Source organism: Salmo salar, chromosome 01, assembly GCF_965601325.2.
Source record: "Salmo salar chromosome 01, fSalSal1, whole genome shotgun sequence".
Taxonomy (NCBI): domain Eukaryota; kingdom Metazoa; phylum Chordata; class Actinopteri; order Salmoniformes; family Salmonidae; genus Salmo; species Salmo salar.
The window spans coordinates 83510729-83529087 of record NC_138291.1 but is presented as its reverse complement, the minus strand read 5'-3'; the positions used below and the strand labels follow the sequence as shown (position 1 = coordinate 83529087).

The following is an 18359-nucleotide window of genomic DNA, read 5'->3' as shown; positions in this document are numbered from 1 at the left end:
ACTCAACATGCAATATTTTGTATTGTAGGTTTACCCAATGTGCATTCAGACTTTTTGTCTACATAAAGAAACTTATTGAGGAGTAACTATAGAGCCATAGTGTTGCTGAAATTGCTACCCTATCCCTGCTATCGGTCTTGGTTGGCACCGAGTTTTTATCTCAGTCTATTTTCTTCTATAAAAGTTACAGTTGTGCCATACATTTACGAACGGACAATCTGACTACGCTCTGAATTTACCAACAGCCCAGAGCACACTACAGCTTCAATGACTCTTGATTGGTCAACGTCACACTCTGTGGTACCGCATTCGATGGCAGAGACCGAAGTACGACAGAAAACACGATTTCTAGTAGTTACCATAGCCACAAAGTCAATTTGGACAATATCGTGAAAATGTATGAAAACAAAAATTAGCTTTTTGGTCTTAATTTAGGGTTATGCATAAGGTTAGCAGTGTGGTTACGGTTAGGCTTAAGGTTAGTGTTAGGTTTAAAATAACATTTTAAGAAGATAGATTGTAGAAATAGGCGGGGTGTATGACTTTGTGACTGTTGTAACTAGTGACGACTAGGAACGGCGATTTGGGTTTGTTTACATAAACGGACCTAAACCTAGAGCACAAGGGCCACAAAGGAACAAATTAGACAAAAAGACATGTCTTAATGTATTTCATACGTGAGTAGCTAAACCTTTTATATTTTATTTAATTGCAGAGCTATTTTTGTGTTAGCATTCTTTCTTTTCTAGCATCGCTCCTTGTGCACTCAGTTAGCTAGTTAACGGGTATCGTAGTGAGCTAACGTTAGCTACATAAAAACCGACCAGAATATATATTTTTAAATTGGGATATTTGTATCTATCCACTACATAATATTTTGTCTTCTAACATTCCCACTTGTCTAATATTGCTAGCTAATGTTAGCTATCTAACATGAACTGTAGTTAGTCGGTAACGTTAGTTAACTAGGTAGCTAGCATCCTAGCAACTGTAGCTAGCTAGCTAACGTGTACAACAGGGTTATTTATTGATCCATGGCCACAGCTCGGTTGGCGATTTTCCTCGTGTTGCATGTTATATAAATCATTGAACACATTGAACCCTGTGTTATACGAACGTTGTAGAATAATATGGCGATTCCACACCAAATATTTTTGGTATGCCATTGTTCTGGCAATTCTCAAACGTCATTGTTCATGCTTTTTACATTTGTATCACAAACCATTTTTGAGAAAATCATGATTAAAGTGGTCCTTTTTAGACCTATATGCCTCCTGTAAGACTATAATCGGTGAACAATAACGCTCAGTGGCGGTCAGTGCCGTTTAAGATGAGGGAGGACGATGTTTTTTCATTAGCATGGCCTTATTTTTATTACAGCATATTGGATGACTGTCATTCATATTCCATTCACCCAGTTCAATGTGACAGCGATAGGTTTAGACTACTACATGATACTAAAATTTTCCCTATACCTATCATGAGGTTGCTACAACCTAGCCTATGAATGAAAGTTTACAACGTAGGTGCACACAGGTCTAGAGACAAATTTGAAGTGACAGACCATGACATGGACTGACGGTGACATTCAGTACCACCTTGCACACTCTTGCCTGTATCTAGCTGATATAGGGTGTAATAATTAGTCCAACAGTTGCAAACAAGAGTTGCTATTGGACAAATATAGGTATTTTTTTTTATCCCTGTTTTGTTGCGTTTGCATCCGTTTAAGACACATTTTTCAATAGAATCATTCAGAATGAGTATCAATTAAAGTTTTATTAGACACATGTGCCGAATACAACAGGTGTAGACCTTACAGTGAAATATTTACTTACGAGCCCCTAACCAACAATGCAGTTAAAAAAAAAAAAAAAAAAAAAAAGTATCAAGTAATTAAAGAGCAGCAGTAATCACAAGCAGTGTAAACACTGTTCACTTTCATAGCAGCCACATTGTATTCCTTCTTTTATCTATGCGCTCTCCTCTCACCTCTTCGCTTGTGGATGCACAACATATCAGCTGTATGTGACCAGGCAAAAACCTTTCCAAGCCAAACCGCTACACACAGCCTACATTATTCTCACCATATTTGCTAAAGTAACGTCATAGTCAGCATAGCTAAAAGAACTAACGAGTTAGTAAACCCGCTACAATCATGCAGTTACATTAGTGTACAGTCAGTAAGTAGTTACACCGGCGGGCCCCGGTGGCAATAAATTAGTCAAACCAAAAGCTTACCTTGAAAGAGTTTCTGTGTTGTGTTGGATAGTCATAGCCAGCTAGCTAACATAGCATCCCTCTGTTTGAGCAGGCTAAACTAGCTAGCTGCATTTTCTAGCTAAGTGAAACTGAAAAAAAATTACTCTCTTACTTCTCCTTCATTTTGGAAGAAATTAGTTTAACTGTTCAACTATTGTCTCTCTCTCTCTCTTTGAGTCAACTACTCACCTCATTTTATACACTGCAGTGCTAGCTAGCTAGCTGTAGCTTATGTGTTCAGTACTAAATTGATTATCTGATCCTTTGATTGTGTGGACAACATGTCAGTTCATGCTGCAAGAGCTCTGATAGGTTGGAGGACGTCCTCTGGAAGTTGTCATAATTACTGTGTAAGTCTATGGAAGGGAGTGAGAACCATGAGCCTCCTAGGTTTTGTATTGAAGTCAATGTACCCAGAGGAAGACGGAAGATAGCTGTCCTCCAGCTATACCATGGTCCTACCCTACAGATGCTGTGGAGGCTACTGTAGACCTTTGCAAAATGTGGATGGTCCTCCCCTTCCTCTGAGGTGCCTCCACTGATAGCGTTACATGATACAGACAGCATTTTGGTGTCATTACATTATAGCTACTCCTTATATTGTGCTCTAAAATGTGACGATCGACTCGATTCGGTCTTATGTAGCAACATTTGAAATTGTGTTTTTTACGTAGGATAAAAGTAGATTGAGGAACAATGGGAAAAGTAATTCTGCTTTGAAAGTTGATAAATTTGTAACACCACTTTTGAGAAAATGGCCCTTGATTGTTTTGGTACACCTACTGGAGAACTCTTCCTTGTCTACACCCATTCAGCATCATTCACACCCTCTTAAGCCTTAGCCCCACTCATCTCTTTAAGTATTCATATGTGAGGCCATGTCCTAAACAGAGTGAGTAGTTAAGTAAACATTAAAGATTTCAAGATTAAAAGTGGTAAAAATAGTTGCCTAATATAAGGAAAAACTCCAGGTAAAAATACACTATCTAGTCCTTGGCGTATATGCTAATCTGACTTTGGTGCAGGTCATGTTGTTCTTCACATTACCGTCTCTGGTAAACGCACACTATATCAAATATAATCTAAGTTTGTCATATGCAGAGGATACAGAAGGTGTAAATGGTAAAGTGAAATGGTTATTTGCATAGTAACAATATCAAAAGGAGAACGTGTCCAGATTTAAAATGTTTAGTTATTTGATGACGCTTTCCCAACACACTTGTTTAAATTTGATGGGTCATGTGAAGGAAATGCTAAAACCAACCCAAGCCACATCTAGCTAAGTGGATGGGTAACTATTGTCTAGACATGTACACATGTTCATGAAATACGATAGATGGCCGTCATCACCCCTAGTCACACCTTGCTAACTTGATGGGTCATGTAATCATCTGGTGAAGTGCAGCCTTTTGTTTAGACATGTCCTTCTGACATTGCTCATACTAATATTGAGATATTTCTTAATTCCATTCTTTAACTTTTAGATTTGTGTGTTGTTGTGAATTGTTAGATACTACGGCGCTGTTGGAGCTAGGAACACAAGCATTTCACTACACCCGCAATAACATCTGCTGGACCAATGTGTGACCAATAAAATTTGATTTACATTGAGCTTGTCATAGCTGTAGTATGACTCTGCAGGTAGCTAAAGCTAACAACTAGCTTCAATGTTAGCTAGCTAACATTAGGCTATAACTAGCAATGCAAATGGAATTCTGATTTGAATAATATTACTACACAGATAATACATAATGTTAGCCAGCAAGCTAATGTTCGCTAGCTAGCCAACAGTATGCTTTAAATTGCAATGAAAATTACTTTCTGACAAAATTAGAAACTTATATCTGAAAATGTAGCTCGACTCTTACCCGTTTCATGGATGAATGCTTCATGGCAGACTGGAACCATTTAACTCCGTTTTGTTTGTAGCTACATCTTTTTTGGCCAGCGTTGTTAAGTCACTCCGGTTCACACTGACCGTAGCATGTGCAGAAAGTACCCATCACTTGTTCCAACTGGTCTGTCGATAGCGCCTGCTAAATTCAGGGTTTCAATGTTGTTGAGAAAAGTATCAAAACTTTTGTAGTTTTCGATGGCTAACATATCTTTCAAAAATGGTGCGGTAGAAAGGACTATCAACACATACTGAGCAGCTCACGTTTATAGACAGAAGATACTACATGGAAGACCAATTCAAACTCATCTCCTGGCATATCCAGCCCATCCATTATCTCTGCCAATCATGGCTAGCGGGAAGGTTCATGTCTTTTTCCGTGGCTTAACCAACTGGGCTTATTCATGTTTATGGATGGAATACAAGTTTGTTATTAAGGCACATGAAAGTTCACGTTTCAGAAGGCATTTCTGCCAAAAAACGCATTTTGATAAAAAAATACATGTTTTTGTTCAAATGCCTCTCCTGTGAAATAGTGACAAATGTCAAAATAAAAAAAATGCCTTCCAAAACAAACAAAAAAAGATTTTATATGAATGATGTAAGTACAGAAATTGTTTGCTCTGCAGGAAATGAATAACCAACTAGTCAGTGACAACTGTTTGTGACAGAAACTGCAGTATGAGTTTATTACAGTATTGTAGACAGTATGTCCTGGTATTTTCAATTATCTTCTATGTAGAAGAACCCCTTCCAACTCTTGTGACTCTTGTGTAGCTTGTGAGCGTCATAGAGCAAAACATGTTACACATGCGTGTTCATGAGTCTCAGATTTCCATCAAGCTTTTCATAGTTTGTAGCTCTAATCATTCTGACTACAGACATTTTTATAAAAAAAAGATCTGCACATATTTATTAAACAGATCAGCACTTGTCTCACAAAGACTGCTCTAGCTCAGCCCCAATTAATTACACAGATGAATGGTTGGTACCAACACATGCAGAAGAAATAGACATATCCTATGGTACAATAAGTCTATAGCACAAACACACTGTTTAAAATGGGTTAGAAGTCCTAAATCACACTGGCGAGACAGTTGGACTCATTGGGTTAAATAAAGCTTAAATACGTTTTCAAGAGTGGGCTGTCTGCTAATTCTGAAATGAGGATACCTTTTATGAGCACCACCAACACCGTGAATGGAAAAATGGATTCAGTGGGAACTCCCTCTGGTGACTTGCTGAATGTGCAATCCTAAAGAAGGGCTGTGATTGGTTGATGACCTATAATGTCCATTTCTATTTATAAAATGGGTCATATCATTAAAAGTACCAGAGGGAGAACTCTGGAAATTCAACGTGTTAGAAGAGTATAACTATTGCTGCAAACAATGTCTAACAATAATCAATCAAAAAGGGGTATATTAATATTTTTAATGTTAATGAAATGAACATGAACATTTGTATTTCAGAATGTAGACATACTCCATATTTAAGAGAACACTATAAGGAGTATAATGACACCAAGATGGTTTCTGTATCATGTAAGGTTCACTGATCATAGGGTCTTACTGGAGGCATGTATAGGTCTTTATATGGCCTAAAATGGCTAATTTCATCATGATTTTCTACAAAATGATTTGTGATACAAATGTAAAAAACATGTTAAACATCCTTCCTCCCAATGAAGTTTCTATGTGAGAATTTCAAGAACAATCTGAGATGCCAAAAATATTTTCAGCTGCCGTGGAATCGTCCAATTAGCCTAGCTAGCTTAAATTGTTGACCCATGCATTAATTTAGCTAGCCAGCCAGCTAGCTAGCTACCTCCCTTGAGATCCCTTCCATCATCAAATGAATGCCAACAATTTATCAATCTAGTAGTTAGTGAGCCATCTAAAAAACGTTGCTCAAAACAAGGAGGATGCTTTATCTCTTGTTTTGCAGCTATTGCGCCCAGCTGTGGAGAACGTCCTCATTCATGCCCCAGACAGTTGAAGCATGCTGGTAGTAACGTTAGTATGCAGCCCAACATAATCAGAAGAGATGCCGGAGTCTGGCATCAAACGAAAAGCCTGCTTTACAAGAATCTACTCATCAAATGGAGGACTAAACAACAGAGTCTGCAGGTGGGTTACTTGCTGCACCTTGTCTGCCTGATTTGAATCACTTTGGGACAGTTTCCCAGACACAGATAAAGCCTAGTCAAGGACTAAAAAGCAATTTTAATTATGTTTTGCATCTGAGAAAAGTAGCTAGCTGTATAGCTAACTATATAACTCATCTGTATCTAACCCATGCTGCGATCATAATTTCCTTCTGCCAGGAGAATGGTAGTACAAAAGTCTCATTAAATTCTATGATAATATTCACACCAAACTTTAAGCTGCCCCCATTTAGGACTATAAGGGTTAGTTGGGTAATAGTACTGCAGCCGGCTGAAGGATGATTTGTATGTGGTGTCTATAGCCTACCTACACCATTCAATCAGGTTCATACTACCGTAAATTCCGGACTATAAGCCGCAACTTTTTTCCCAGCTTTGAACCTCGTGGCTTAAACAATGACACGGCTAATATATGGATTTTTCCCGCTTTCAATAAAAAATAACACATTCTGTGACGTGCTCCGTTTTTTGCCGGCATGAAGCTTTCATTAGACCAATGAAATTGCCGAACGGGTTAAGGTCAAACAACTTTTTTTTTTACTGTTTAGATTAAATTGAGCGCTCTCAAACTTCCCATCATTCTGATTACGGTAGTCATTTTGTCACCCTCATCATGGCAAAGACACGGAGAAATGCATATGATGCAGCTTTCAAGTTGAAGGCGATTGATCTGGCTGTTGGAAAAGGAAATAGAGCTGCTGCACGTGAGCTTGGTCTTAATGAGTCGTTGATAAGACGTTGGAAACAGCAGCGTGAGGAATTGACTCAGTGCAAAAAGACAACTAAAGCTTACTGCTAATTTTTTATTTTTGTTACAAGCCGTGTTTCACCTGCAGCTTATAGACATGTGCGGCTTATTTATGTTCAAAATAATATATATATTTTTAATTCAGTGGGTGCGGCTTATATTCAGGTGCGCTTAATAGTCCGGAAATTACGGTACTCCTTTAGGGCTAGGAGTGCACTGCCATGGTCAGTCACATGTACCTTCCTTTATCTTGTTTTACCTCCCAACCGCTCGCAAGCTTCTTTAGTTGTTGTGACTAGTGATGCACCGATATGACATTTTTGGCTGATACCGATATCTAATATTTTCCTTGCCCCCAAAAAACGATACAGATAACCAATATTTAATATTTCAGTGGCCTTTTAAGCATTCTAGTACAGTTATAGTTAACACACACACATACACATGGACGCAGCGGTCTAAGGCACTGCATCTCAATGCAAGAGGTGTCACTACAGTCCCTGGTTCGAATCCAGGCTTTATCACATCCGGCTGTGATTGGGAGCCCCATAGGGCGGTGTACAATTGGCCCAGCGTCGTCTGGGTTTGGCCGGGGTAGGCCGTCATTGTAAATAATAATTTGTTCTTAACTGACATGCCTAGTTAAATAAAGATTACACACACCACACTGACCAAAAAGTTATTTTGTTGGCATTTACGTATGTCCCCATTACCAGTAAAACATAATCAAAACCTATTTCTTTCACTTACTTGCTGTGCTGTTTCGTTGTTCAGTCGTTTCATTCTAAACCAGGATTTCTATGGAACGCCGTTTGGGTCTTTGTGTGTCAAAAAAATATACTATTTAACGTGTCAAATAAGCTTGTTGACCAATCAGGACCTGAATATGACTGCTCGTCACATAATAATTTAACACATTTACAAATGTTTGATGTAGTTATTACACATTGATTACACTCAATCATATTTTATGTCACAACGATTCATCGATACGTATGCTATGATGCTGGTAAAGTTGTCTCGTGCACCTAAAGTGCTGGTCATAAAAAAAATGCTGGCTTGCTCATGGATGCAAACAATGTTCTTCCCCAAAAACATAGCAAAACGACATCTGTTTCAGTAGCTGTAGTTAGCAAGCTAACCATATAGCTAGGTGTCATCGTCTAAAATAACCAGTTCTTATTTGATTAATGGTTGTCGGGCGCATGTTTGAAGCTAGCCACAATAGTAGGCTTTGCAGTTAGCCTTCAAAATAAAAGTATGGCATAATTCTACTATTTATATTCAATTGCGTCACTGTCAATTACATTATTTTATTTTGAAGGCAAACCTACTATTGTGGCTAATCCTTATTGTGGCTAGCTTCACAACACATAACCCGGTCCGGTCGAGCGTCACTAGCCAGATGAAGCTAGTTGGTTGCTTATAACGTTAGCTTTGGCCAACAGGGTTAAGTAGCTGGCTAGCTATTTATTTTCATGAACTGAAGTTCAATATCAATAGGTGAACAACAAGTGGCAACCTAGCTAATACTTACAAGGATTCCTAAATCATTGCTAAGAACAATGAAAATGACACAAGTTTTTTACTGGTCATTGTTTTCAGGCTACCCCAGAAGTTGTGGTCGAACAAATGATGCTTTATTACCAGTGCGGTATTGTAAACACATCATTCGTGGCCGGTGTTTGCTTGTTTGCTGACTTTTTTTGTAAAGCTTTGACAGTGCTACTGTATATTTTTTGACACGCAAAGACCCAAACAGCGTTCCATAGTATGTATGTCGTGAAGCTAATAGCAGTGACGCTATTACTGTGTAACTCCGGTAGGGCAACATCGGAAAAATAGCGCACATGGTAGTGTTACCCAGTGCTCGACCAGTCGGCGAATGCCAACATCACCCACGACAGAGAACGGTTGATTGTCAAGGGCAATGAATTCCATTATCTTGGATTTCGCCATTTAGTTGTCTCGCTGAAACTTTGTTACTCTTTCAAATGACTGCTTGACTTGTTGTCTGCTCGATCCGCACAGCAGAGATTGTGGGCTAGTTTAGGAATGCTGTGTTGCACGTATAGCGCAACATTTTACGTGGCGTCATGTACCTTCGTTATATAGGTATGCACGTCAGCTTTGACATCGGTTTTGCACATCGGCCGTTAAACTAGACATCGGCCGTTACCGATGTTGGCATTTTTAGCTAATATCAGCCGATTCCGATATGTTCACCGATTTTATATCTGCCTCACCTGGTTCACTAACTACTTCTCAGATAGAGTTCAGTGTGTCAAATCGGAGGGCTTGTTGTCCGGACCTCTTGCAGTCTTTGGGGGTGCCACAGGGTTCAAATCTCGGGCCGACTCTTTTCTCTGTATATATCAATGATGTCGCTTTTGCTGCGGGGGATTCTTTGATCCACCTCTACGCAGACGATACCATTCTGTATACATCTAACCCTTCTTTGGACACTTAACAAATTTCCAAACGAGCTTCAATGCCATACAACTCTCCTTCCGTGGCATGCTCTTCAAACGATCGCTGCCCGCAAACGATCACTACTCTGGACGGTTCTGACTTAGAGTATGTGGACAACTATAAATACCTAGGTATGTGTTTAGACTGTAAACTCTCCTTCCAGACTCACATTAAGCATCTCCAATCCAAAATTAAATCTAGAATCGGCTTCCTATTTCGCAACAAAGCCTCCTTCACTCATGCTGCCAAACATACCTTTGTAAAACTGACTATCCTACCGATCCTTGACTTCAGCGATGTCATTTACAAAATAGCCTCCAACACTCTACTCAGCAAATTGTCTGCAGTCTATCACATTTGCCATCCGTTTTGTCACCAAAGCCCCATACACTACCCACCACTGCAACCTGTATGCTCTCGTTGGCTGGTCTTCGCTACATATTCGTCGCCAAACCCACTGGCTCCAGGTCATCTATAAGTCTTTGCTCGGTAAAACTCTGCCTTATCTCAGCTTACTGGTCACCATAGCAACACCCACCCGTAGCATGCTCTCCAGCAGGTATATTTCACTGGTCAACCCCAAAGGCAACACCTCCTTCGGCCGCCTTTCCTTCCAGTTCTCTGCTGCAATGACTGGAACGAATTGCAAAAATCACTGAAGCTGGAGACTCATATCTCCCTCACTAACTTTAAGCATCAGCTGTCAGAGCAGTTTACCAAACGCTGCAGCTGTACACAGCCCATCTATAAATAGTCCATCCAACCAACTACCTTCCTCATCCCCATATTTGTTTTTCTGCTCTTTTGCACACCAGTATTTCTACTTGCACATCCTCATCTGCACACTCCTGTGTTAATTGCTAAATTGTAATTACTTCAACTATGGCCTATTTATTGCCTTACCTCCTTACTTCATTTGCACACACTGTATACAGATTTGTCTATTGTGTTATTGACGGTACCTTAGTTTATCCCATGTGTAACTCTGTGTTGTTGTTTTTGTCGCACTGCTTTGCTTTATCTTGGCCAGGTCTGCATTTGTAAATGATAACTTGTTCTCAACTGGCCTACCTGGTTAAATAAAAACAAAATATTGTACATCCCTAGTTATGACCAGTGAAAATATGACTGCCTTCTGCTTCGCAGCTCAGCTGGTCTCCACAACTTTGATTTGGAATTGAACAAAATAAGAAACTTTTAACTCTTTTTTTTTTTGTGCATATTCCTTCTTTTGTATTATTTTATATATTTTAGTTTTTTTTTTTAGGGGTGGATCCGCTTTAATATTGTGGATTGTTGCTTCCATCAATGTAATTGTCTGCATCATTTCCAATCCCCCATATATTTTGGTGTGTGTGTGTGTGTACATAAACGTACATGCATATACACACTTTAAAAAATATATCTTTATTATTTCCCCGCAAACCCTACCACCCCTCCCCCAATTGGAGTAAACTAATAAACAATAACACTTAGGTTTCTACCTTCAGTTTATACACAATCTGTTTTACAATAGTTATATTTTGTTTGTTTTTAGTCCTTCCTCTATTTTCCTTTGTAGGGCCATGCGTTTTTCATTTAGAGTTGCTAAATTGCTGTAATGCATTTCCCTGTTTCATATTTTCCGTCCGGGGTAGCCAGTGTTTGAGAGGGGCTTCCTGGAAATTAAGTCGCTGTATAAGGGAAGTCAGAAAGTGTTGAATAACTAGGGTTGCGTTCCAAATGGTACTCTTGTCCCTTTGCACTATATCGGGACTCAGGCTGACACTTAGCATACAGTTCCTACTGCACCTGTGCTGTCAAAATGAAGTGGTCGACTCTGCATTTTAATCCTGCTAGCCACATCAACCGCTCGCTGAATGTCATAATCCGTCTTGGGCTGGCTGCAATCCTTTTAAAGGTTATTAAAATGCAACCAAATAAATTAAGCGTGTTATGTAACACTCCATGCCTCCGTGCCAAGCTTGTCTGGGAGCAAAGCACCAATGCCAGTTTAGCGCTAATGATTATCCTTTGACGAAGCTGTGTTTATCAAACGTGTTTTTTTTGTAATAGCCGTTCATTACAGATTTATAAACTAATGATAAGCAAGTAATTAATAGTTTATAAACAACTGAACTTGAACGTCATGGTAAAATGTAGATTTCTGCCTAAATGGACATACCCAAAAGTAAAAAAATGTTATGCGATGGCCATAAACAATTTGCCTGAAGACTAGGGTTACAAAGGGTTGGAAACTTTCCGGAAAATTTCCGGAAAATTTCCATGGGAAGTTAAGCCCTGGAATTTGGGGGATTTTGCTTAAATTCATCAAAAAAGTTTACTTATAACAGTGAACCATTTTTTGGTGGGATTCACATAAGGCAATTCTAGGTCTTGGGGGATAGTTTAACCAAAATATGCCATTCAATGGAATTGCAACCCTCTGCATGCACAGTGCATTCTTCCATCACATGTGCAGTGCAGTCTTCCAACACATGTACAGGTGATTCTCAAGATCTTGCGCATTAAAGAGATGCTATTGAGCCCACACTACTACACTGTCTGAGCCAAGGACTACATGCTTTCTGGTAAGTTTTGATTACAATACTTGGTGGGGTGAATATATTTTGTATGACATACATGATGTTTTGTTAACTGGTAAATAGTAGTCTACAGCAAAGTGTTTTTAAATCATTTCTAACTTGTTAATAACAATTTCTGCTAGTTAGTTTTCGCTACCATGTGATTTTTAGCTTGCTTGAGCCTGCTAACTGAGTGTTAATTCACCTGTTTCCATACATGTTTCATTTGAAAACATTTATCTTACAAAGGAGTTGTTTAATCTAACTGCTTAACTATTTATCTGTACATGGAATTGTATTTGTTTTTTTTTACAATTTTGTTTTCTTTACAGGAAAATGCCACGGGCACTATCTGATGTGTGGAGACATTTCACTGCAGCTAATGTAGAAGGAAAACTGTACATTTGCAAATACTGTGCCAAATCATATGTGAAGAATGCAACAAAGATGCAGAATAATCTGGCCAAGTACATAAAGTTCCCTCAGCGCTCATAACAAGCAACCTCTGACAAAAGTCCCTCTACTTCTATTCGAGGTGAAAATGATGAATCAGACACCTTATCGATAGCAACAGCTCATGGTCCTCCTGGAATCAGAAGTTTTGTTTTACTCAATGGAGGAACATAGTCAGAGAAATGCTGATGAATGTCTTGCTCGAGCTGTGTATGCAACTGGTTCACCTCTGATGCTCACAGGCAATGTGTATTGGAAGAGATTTCTGAATGTTCTTCGCCCAGCATACACCCCTCCAACCAGACATGCTTTATCTACTCATTTTATGGATGCAGAGTTCAACAGAGTTCAAGTGAAGGTCAAGCAAATCATAGAGAAAGCGGACTGTATTGCAATCATCTCTGATGGGTGGTCGAATGTTCGTGGGCAGGGAATAATTAACTACATCTCCACCCCTCAACCAGTATTCTACAAGAGCACAGACACAAGGGACAACAGACACACCGGTCTCTACATTGCAGATGAGCTGAATGCAGTCATCAATGACCTTGGACCACAGAATGATTTTGCATTGGTGACAGACAATGCTGCGAACATGAAGACTGCTTGGTCTAAAGTGGAGTCCTACCCACACATCACACCCATTGGCTATGCTGCTCATGCATTGAATCTGCTCCTCAAGGACATCATGGCACTGAAAACAATGGATGCACTCTGAGCCAAGGAAATGGTTAGGTATGTGAAGGGTCATCAAGTTATAGCAGCAATCTACCTCACCAAGCAAAGTGAGAAGAATAAGAGCACCACATTGAAGCTTCCCAGCAACACCCGTTGGGGTGGTGTTGTCATCATGTTTGACAATCTCCTGGAGGGGAAGGAGTCTTTCCAAGAAATGGCCATATCACAGTCTGCCGATATGGACAGCCCCATCAAGAGGATCCTCCTGGAATATGTATTTTTGGAGAGAGTGGTAAGCACCCTGAAACTCCTGAAACCTATAGTAAAAGCCATTGCATGGATTGAGGGGGACAATGCCATCTTGTCTGATGTTCAGACTCTGCTTAAAGATGTAAGAGAAGAAACCCGTACTGCCCTGCCCACTTCACTGTTGCTCCAAGCAGAGGAAACTGCAGTTCTGAAATACATCAAAAAGTGTGAAGACTTCTGCCTGAAATCCATGCACGCCGCAGCGTACATGTTGGACCCCAAGTATGCTGGCAAGAGCATCCTGTCTGGTGCAGAGATCAACAAGGCCTATGGTGTCATCACTACCATGTCTCGCTACCTTGGCCTGGATGAGGGCAAGGTTCTTGGCAGTTTGGCGAAGTACACTTCCAAGCAAGGGCTTTGGGATAGAGATGCAATATGGCAGTCGTGCCAACATATCTCATCAGCCACCTGGTGGAAGGGACTTTGTGCATCTGAGGCTCTTTCCCCTGTTGGCTCCATCATCCTCTAAATCCCACCAACATCAGCCGCCTCAGAGCGCAACTGGTCCTTGTTTGGGAACACACACACACACACACACACACACCAAAGAATGCAACAGGCTGACCAATACAAGGGTTGAAAAATTGGTGGCCATCCGGGCAAATGTGAGGCATTTTGAGCCTGACAACAGGCCACCCTCAGCAAGGTTGGAAAGTGACAGTGAAGATGAGGCCTCAGAGTCTGATGTTCAAGAGGTGGACATTGAGGAGTTCCAGGGAGAGAACATGAAAGCCTGAGAGGAAGACAACCAAAGCTTTAGTTTCTCCACTATCATTTTACAGATGTATGTTGAAAACGTTTTTGGGAGATGCGATGGATCATTCAATATTCTCTTTCTTTTTGTTAAGTGAAATTATCCCATGTGAAGAGTCAACTCATTTAATTAAAGTTCAATTCATAACTAAATATTTTTTTTTATTTCTATTGGAAGAATTTAATCATTTGCAATTGTCTGCTTATGGTAAGGTAAAAGGTTTGTTTCTGTCACCATATCATATGGTAAATACAGTTGAAGTCGGAAGTTTACATACACTTAGGTTGGAGTCATTAAAACTTGTTTTTTAACCACTCCACAAATTTCTTCTTAACAAACTATAGTTTTGGCAAGTCGGTTAGGACATTTGCTTTGTGAATGACACAAGTCATTTTTCCAACAATTGTTTACAGACAGATTATTTCACTTACAATTCACTGTATTACAATTCCAGTGGGTCAGAAGTTTACATACACTATGATGACTGTGCCTTTAAACAGCTTGGACAATTCCAGAAAATTAGTCATGGCTTTAGAAGCTTCTGATAGGCTAATTTACATCATTTGAGTCAATTGGAGGTGTACCTGTGGATGTATTTGAAGGCCTACCTTCAAACTCAGTGCCTCTGCTTGACATAATGGGAAAATCAAAATAAATCAGCCAAGACCTCAGTAAAAAACTGTAGACCTCCACAAGTCTGGTTCATCCTTGGGAGCAATTTCCAAACGCCTGAAGGTACCACATTCATCTGTACAAACAATAGTACGCAAGTATAAACACCGTGGGACCACGAAGCCATCATACCGTTCAGGAGGGAGACGCGTTCTGTCTCCTAGAGATGAACGTACTTTGGTGCGAGAAGTGCAAATCAATCCCAGAACAACAGCAAAGGACCTTGTGAAGATGCTGGAGGAAACGGGTACAAAAGTATCTGTATCCACAGTTAAACGAGTCCTATATTGACATAACCTGAAAGGCCGCTCAGCAAGGAAGAAGCCACTGTTCCAAAACCGCCATAAAAAAAGCCAGACTACGGTTTGCAAATGCACATGGGGACAAAGATTGTACATTTTGGAGAAATGTCCTCAGGTCTGATGAAAAAAAAAAATAGAACTGTTTGGCCATAATGACCATTATGTTTGGAGGAAAAAGGGGGAGGCTTGCAAGCCGAAGAACACCATCCCAACCGTGAAGCACGGGGGTGCCAGCATCATGTTGTGTGGGGTGCTTTGCTGCAGGAGGGACTGGTGCATTTCACAAAATAGATTGCATCATGAGGTAGGAAAATTACGTGGATATATTGAAGCAACATCTCAAGACATCAGTCAGGAAGTTACAGCTTGGTCGCAAATGGGTCTTCCAAATGACAATGACTCCAAGCATACTTCCAAAGTTGTGGCAAAATGGCTTAAGGACAACAAAGTCAAGGTATTGGAGTGGTCATCACAAAGCCCTGACCTCAATCCTATAGAAAATGTGTGGGCAGAATTGAAAAAGCGTGTGCGAGCAAGGAGGCCTACAAACCTGATTCAGTTACACCAGCTATGTCAGGAGGAATGGGCCAAAATTCACCCAACTTATTGTGGAAAGCTTGTGGAAGGCTACCCAAAACATTTGACCTAAGTTAAACAATTTAAAGGCATTGCTACTAAATACTAATTGATTGTCTGTAAACTTCTGACCCACTGGGAATGTGATGAATGAAATAAGAGCTGAAATAAATCATTCTCTCAACTAATATTCTGACATTTCACATTCTTAAAATAAAGTGGTGATCCTAACTGACCTAAGACAGGGAAATTGTACTAGGATTAAATGTCAGCAATTGTGAAAAACTGAGTTTACATACACCTTAGCCAAATACATTCAACTGTATATCCAATGCATTAAACATCTACATTTAAATGGTGTAAATATAAGTTTGCATGTATTTCTGTTAATTCCCACTGAAAGTTTCCACCTCTGAATTTTCCCCAAAATGTGAAACCCTAGTACCACCCCAACCTTGTCACAACACAACTGATTGGCTCAAACACATTAAGAAGGAAAGAAATTCCACAAATTAACTTTCAACAAGGCACACCTGTTAATTGATATGCATTCCAGGTGACTGCCTGAGTTGAGAGATTGCCAAGAGTGTGCAAAGCTGTCATCAAGGCAAAGGGTGGCTACTTTGAAGTATCTCAAATATAAAATATATTTTGATTTGTTTCACACTTCTTACTACATGATTCCATGTGTTATTTTATTGCTTTTATGTATTCACTATTATTATAGTAAAAATACAGAATAACCCTGGAATGAGTTGGTGTGTCCAAACTTTTGACTGGTACTGTGTGTGTATAATGTGAAGAGTAAACTCATTTTATTCAAGTTCAATTCGTAAATATATATTTTTTTCTATTGGAAGGATTTATTCATTTGTAATTGTCTACCTATGATAAGGTAAAATGTTTTTTTTTGTTCTGTCTCCATATGGTAAACATATCCAATGCAAAAAACATCTACATTTAAATGTTATTAATATTAATTTGCATATATATCTGTTATTTCCCATTAATTCCCACAAAAAGTTCCCACCTCTGAATATTCCCTAAAATGTGCAACCCAACTGACGACTCAAACTGAGTTCTTCCGCTGCTCTATTGTTCGCTACATACAATACTTCAGTCTGAAACTGCCATCATTTAAGTAGTTTGTGGTGGAAATTAGGTCTGTTGTACAGAACGAAGTCATCAGTGATCATCTCTAACCAGACAATGGCATCGGTTTCTAGGACCAATCAGAACTGTTAGAATGTTTTTCCGTTTTAGAAATCGGCGGGGAGATACTCCGATCCAGACTCATTGGTAGAACAAATGTTCGTGGGCATAGCATTTGGCCGAAGCAAGGAGTTTGGATAGCCAGGTAAATTAAAAAATAACTGGTAAAGCTGCATACCTTTTTTGGTGTACTCACTTTTGAGGAAACAAGCTGAAGTACATAGTACAAATATTATAGAAATATTAATCGTCTACACTGAACAAAAATATAAACGCAACAGGTAAGGTGTTGGTCCTATGTTTCATGAGCTGAAATAAATTATCCCAGAAATGTTCCATATGCACAAAAGCTTATTTCTCTCAAACTGTGCAGAAATGATTTTACATCCCTGTTAGTGAGCATTTCTCCTTTGCCAAGATAATCCATCCACCTGACAGGCCACTCTGAATGTGCAGTTTTGTCACACAACACAATGCCACAGATGTCTCAAGTTTTGAGGAAGTGTGCAGTTGGGAATGTCCACCAGAGCCGTTGCCAGATAATTTAATTTCTATACCATAAGCCGCCTTCAACTTAGTTTTAGAGAATTTGGCAGTACGTTCAACCGGCCTCACCACCGCAGACCATGTGTAACCACGACAGCCCAGGACCTGCCAGGACCTCCACAACTGATGAAAATGAGGAGTATGTCTGTCTGTAATAAAGCCCTTTTGTCGGGGATAAACTCATTCTGATTGGCTCCGCCAGTGGGTGGGCCTGGTGATTTCCTTATATGAACTGTAACTCTGTAAAATTGTTGAAATGTTGCTTTCATATTTTTGTTCAGTATCATTCTTTTTTCCTATTCAACAGAAGTGGGACAATAGGGCTTGAAATGACTAAAATACTTTCTAAATTAAGGAGGTGACAAATGGACAATTTTGCTTAATGTTTAAACTGCAATTGTTATTGACTTTCCGTTGAACGATAAGAAAAAAACGTAAAATTACACAGCAATTCACAATGCTGAATAATGGTCCTATTACGTATCTATGACTGCTAGAGCCGGGCAATGAAGTTCTAGCCTATCTACTGCAGTCATATATCCTTAAGTGCCTTGGCTAGGCCTATCTATCTGTAATCAAAAGCTGTATCTCGCAATGGAATGCTGAATTTCGCAATTTCTTGGCTTGCAATGCCTCGCAACTTCAGTAAAGCAGGGCCTATCATCAATGAATAGGCTAGGATATTCTACGTGCAACAGACCGAAGAGTGAACACCCACTTGCATCATTAGCAAAGAGAAAGCAGGCA

General features: G+C 39.6%; 1 protein-coding gene across 4 annotated transcripts in view; it reads left to right on the top strand.

Moving 5' to 3' along the window:
• The first annotated feature begins 339 nt into the window (after positions 1 to 339).
• The window catches only part of abca5 (ATP binding cassette subfamily A member 5), a 100920-nt gene continuing 82900 nt past the window's right edge, over positions 340 to 18359 (top strand). For 3 of the 4 annotated variants that reach the window (XM_014212913.3, XM_014212904.3, XM_045723354.2), the window contains exons 1-2: positions 340 to 677; positions 6104 to 6285. In XM_014212913.3, coding sequence (XP_014068388.1) covers positions 665 to 677; positions 6104 to 6285 — 195 coding nt within the window. In that variant the 5' untranslated portion in view covers positions 340 to 664. The remainder of the gene's footprint in view (positions 678 to 6103; positions 6286 to 18359) is intronic. The other variant, XM_014212922.3, reaches the window with a different exon arrangement.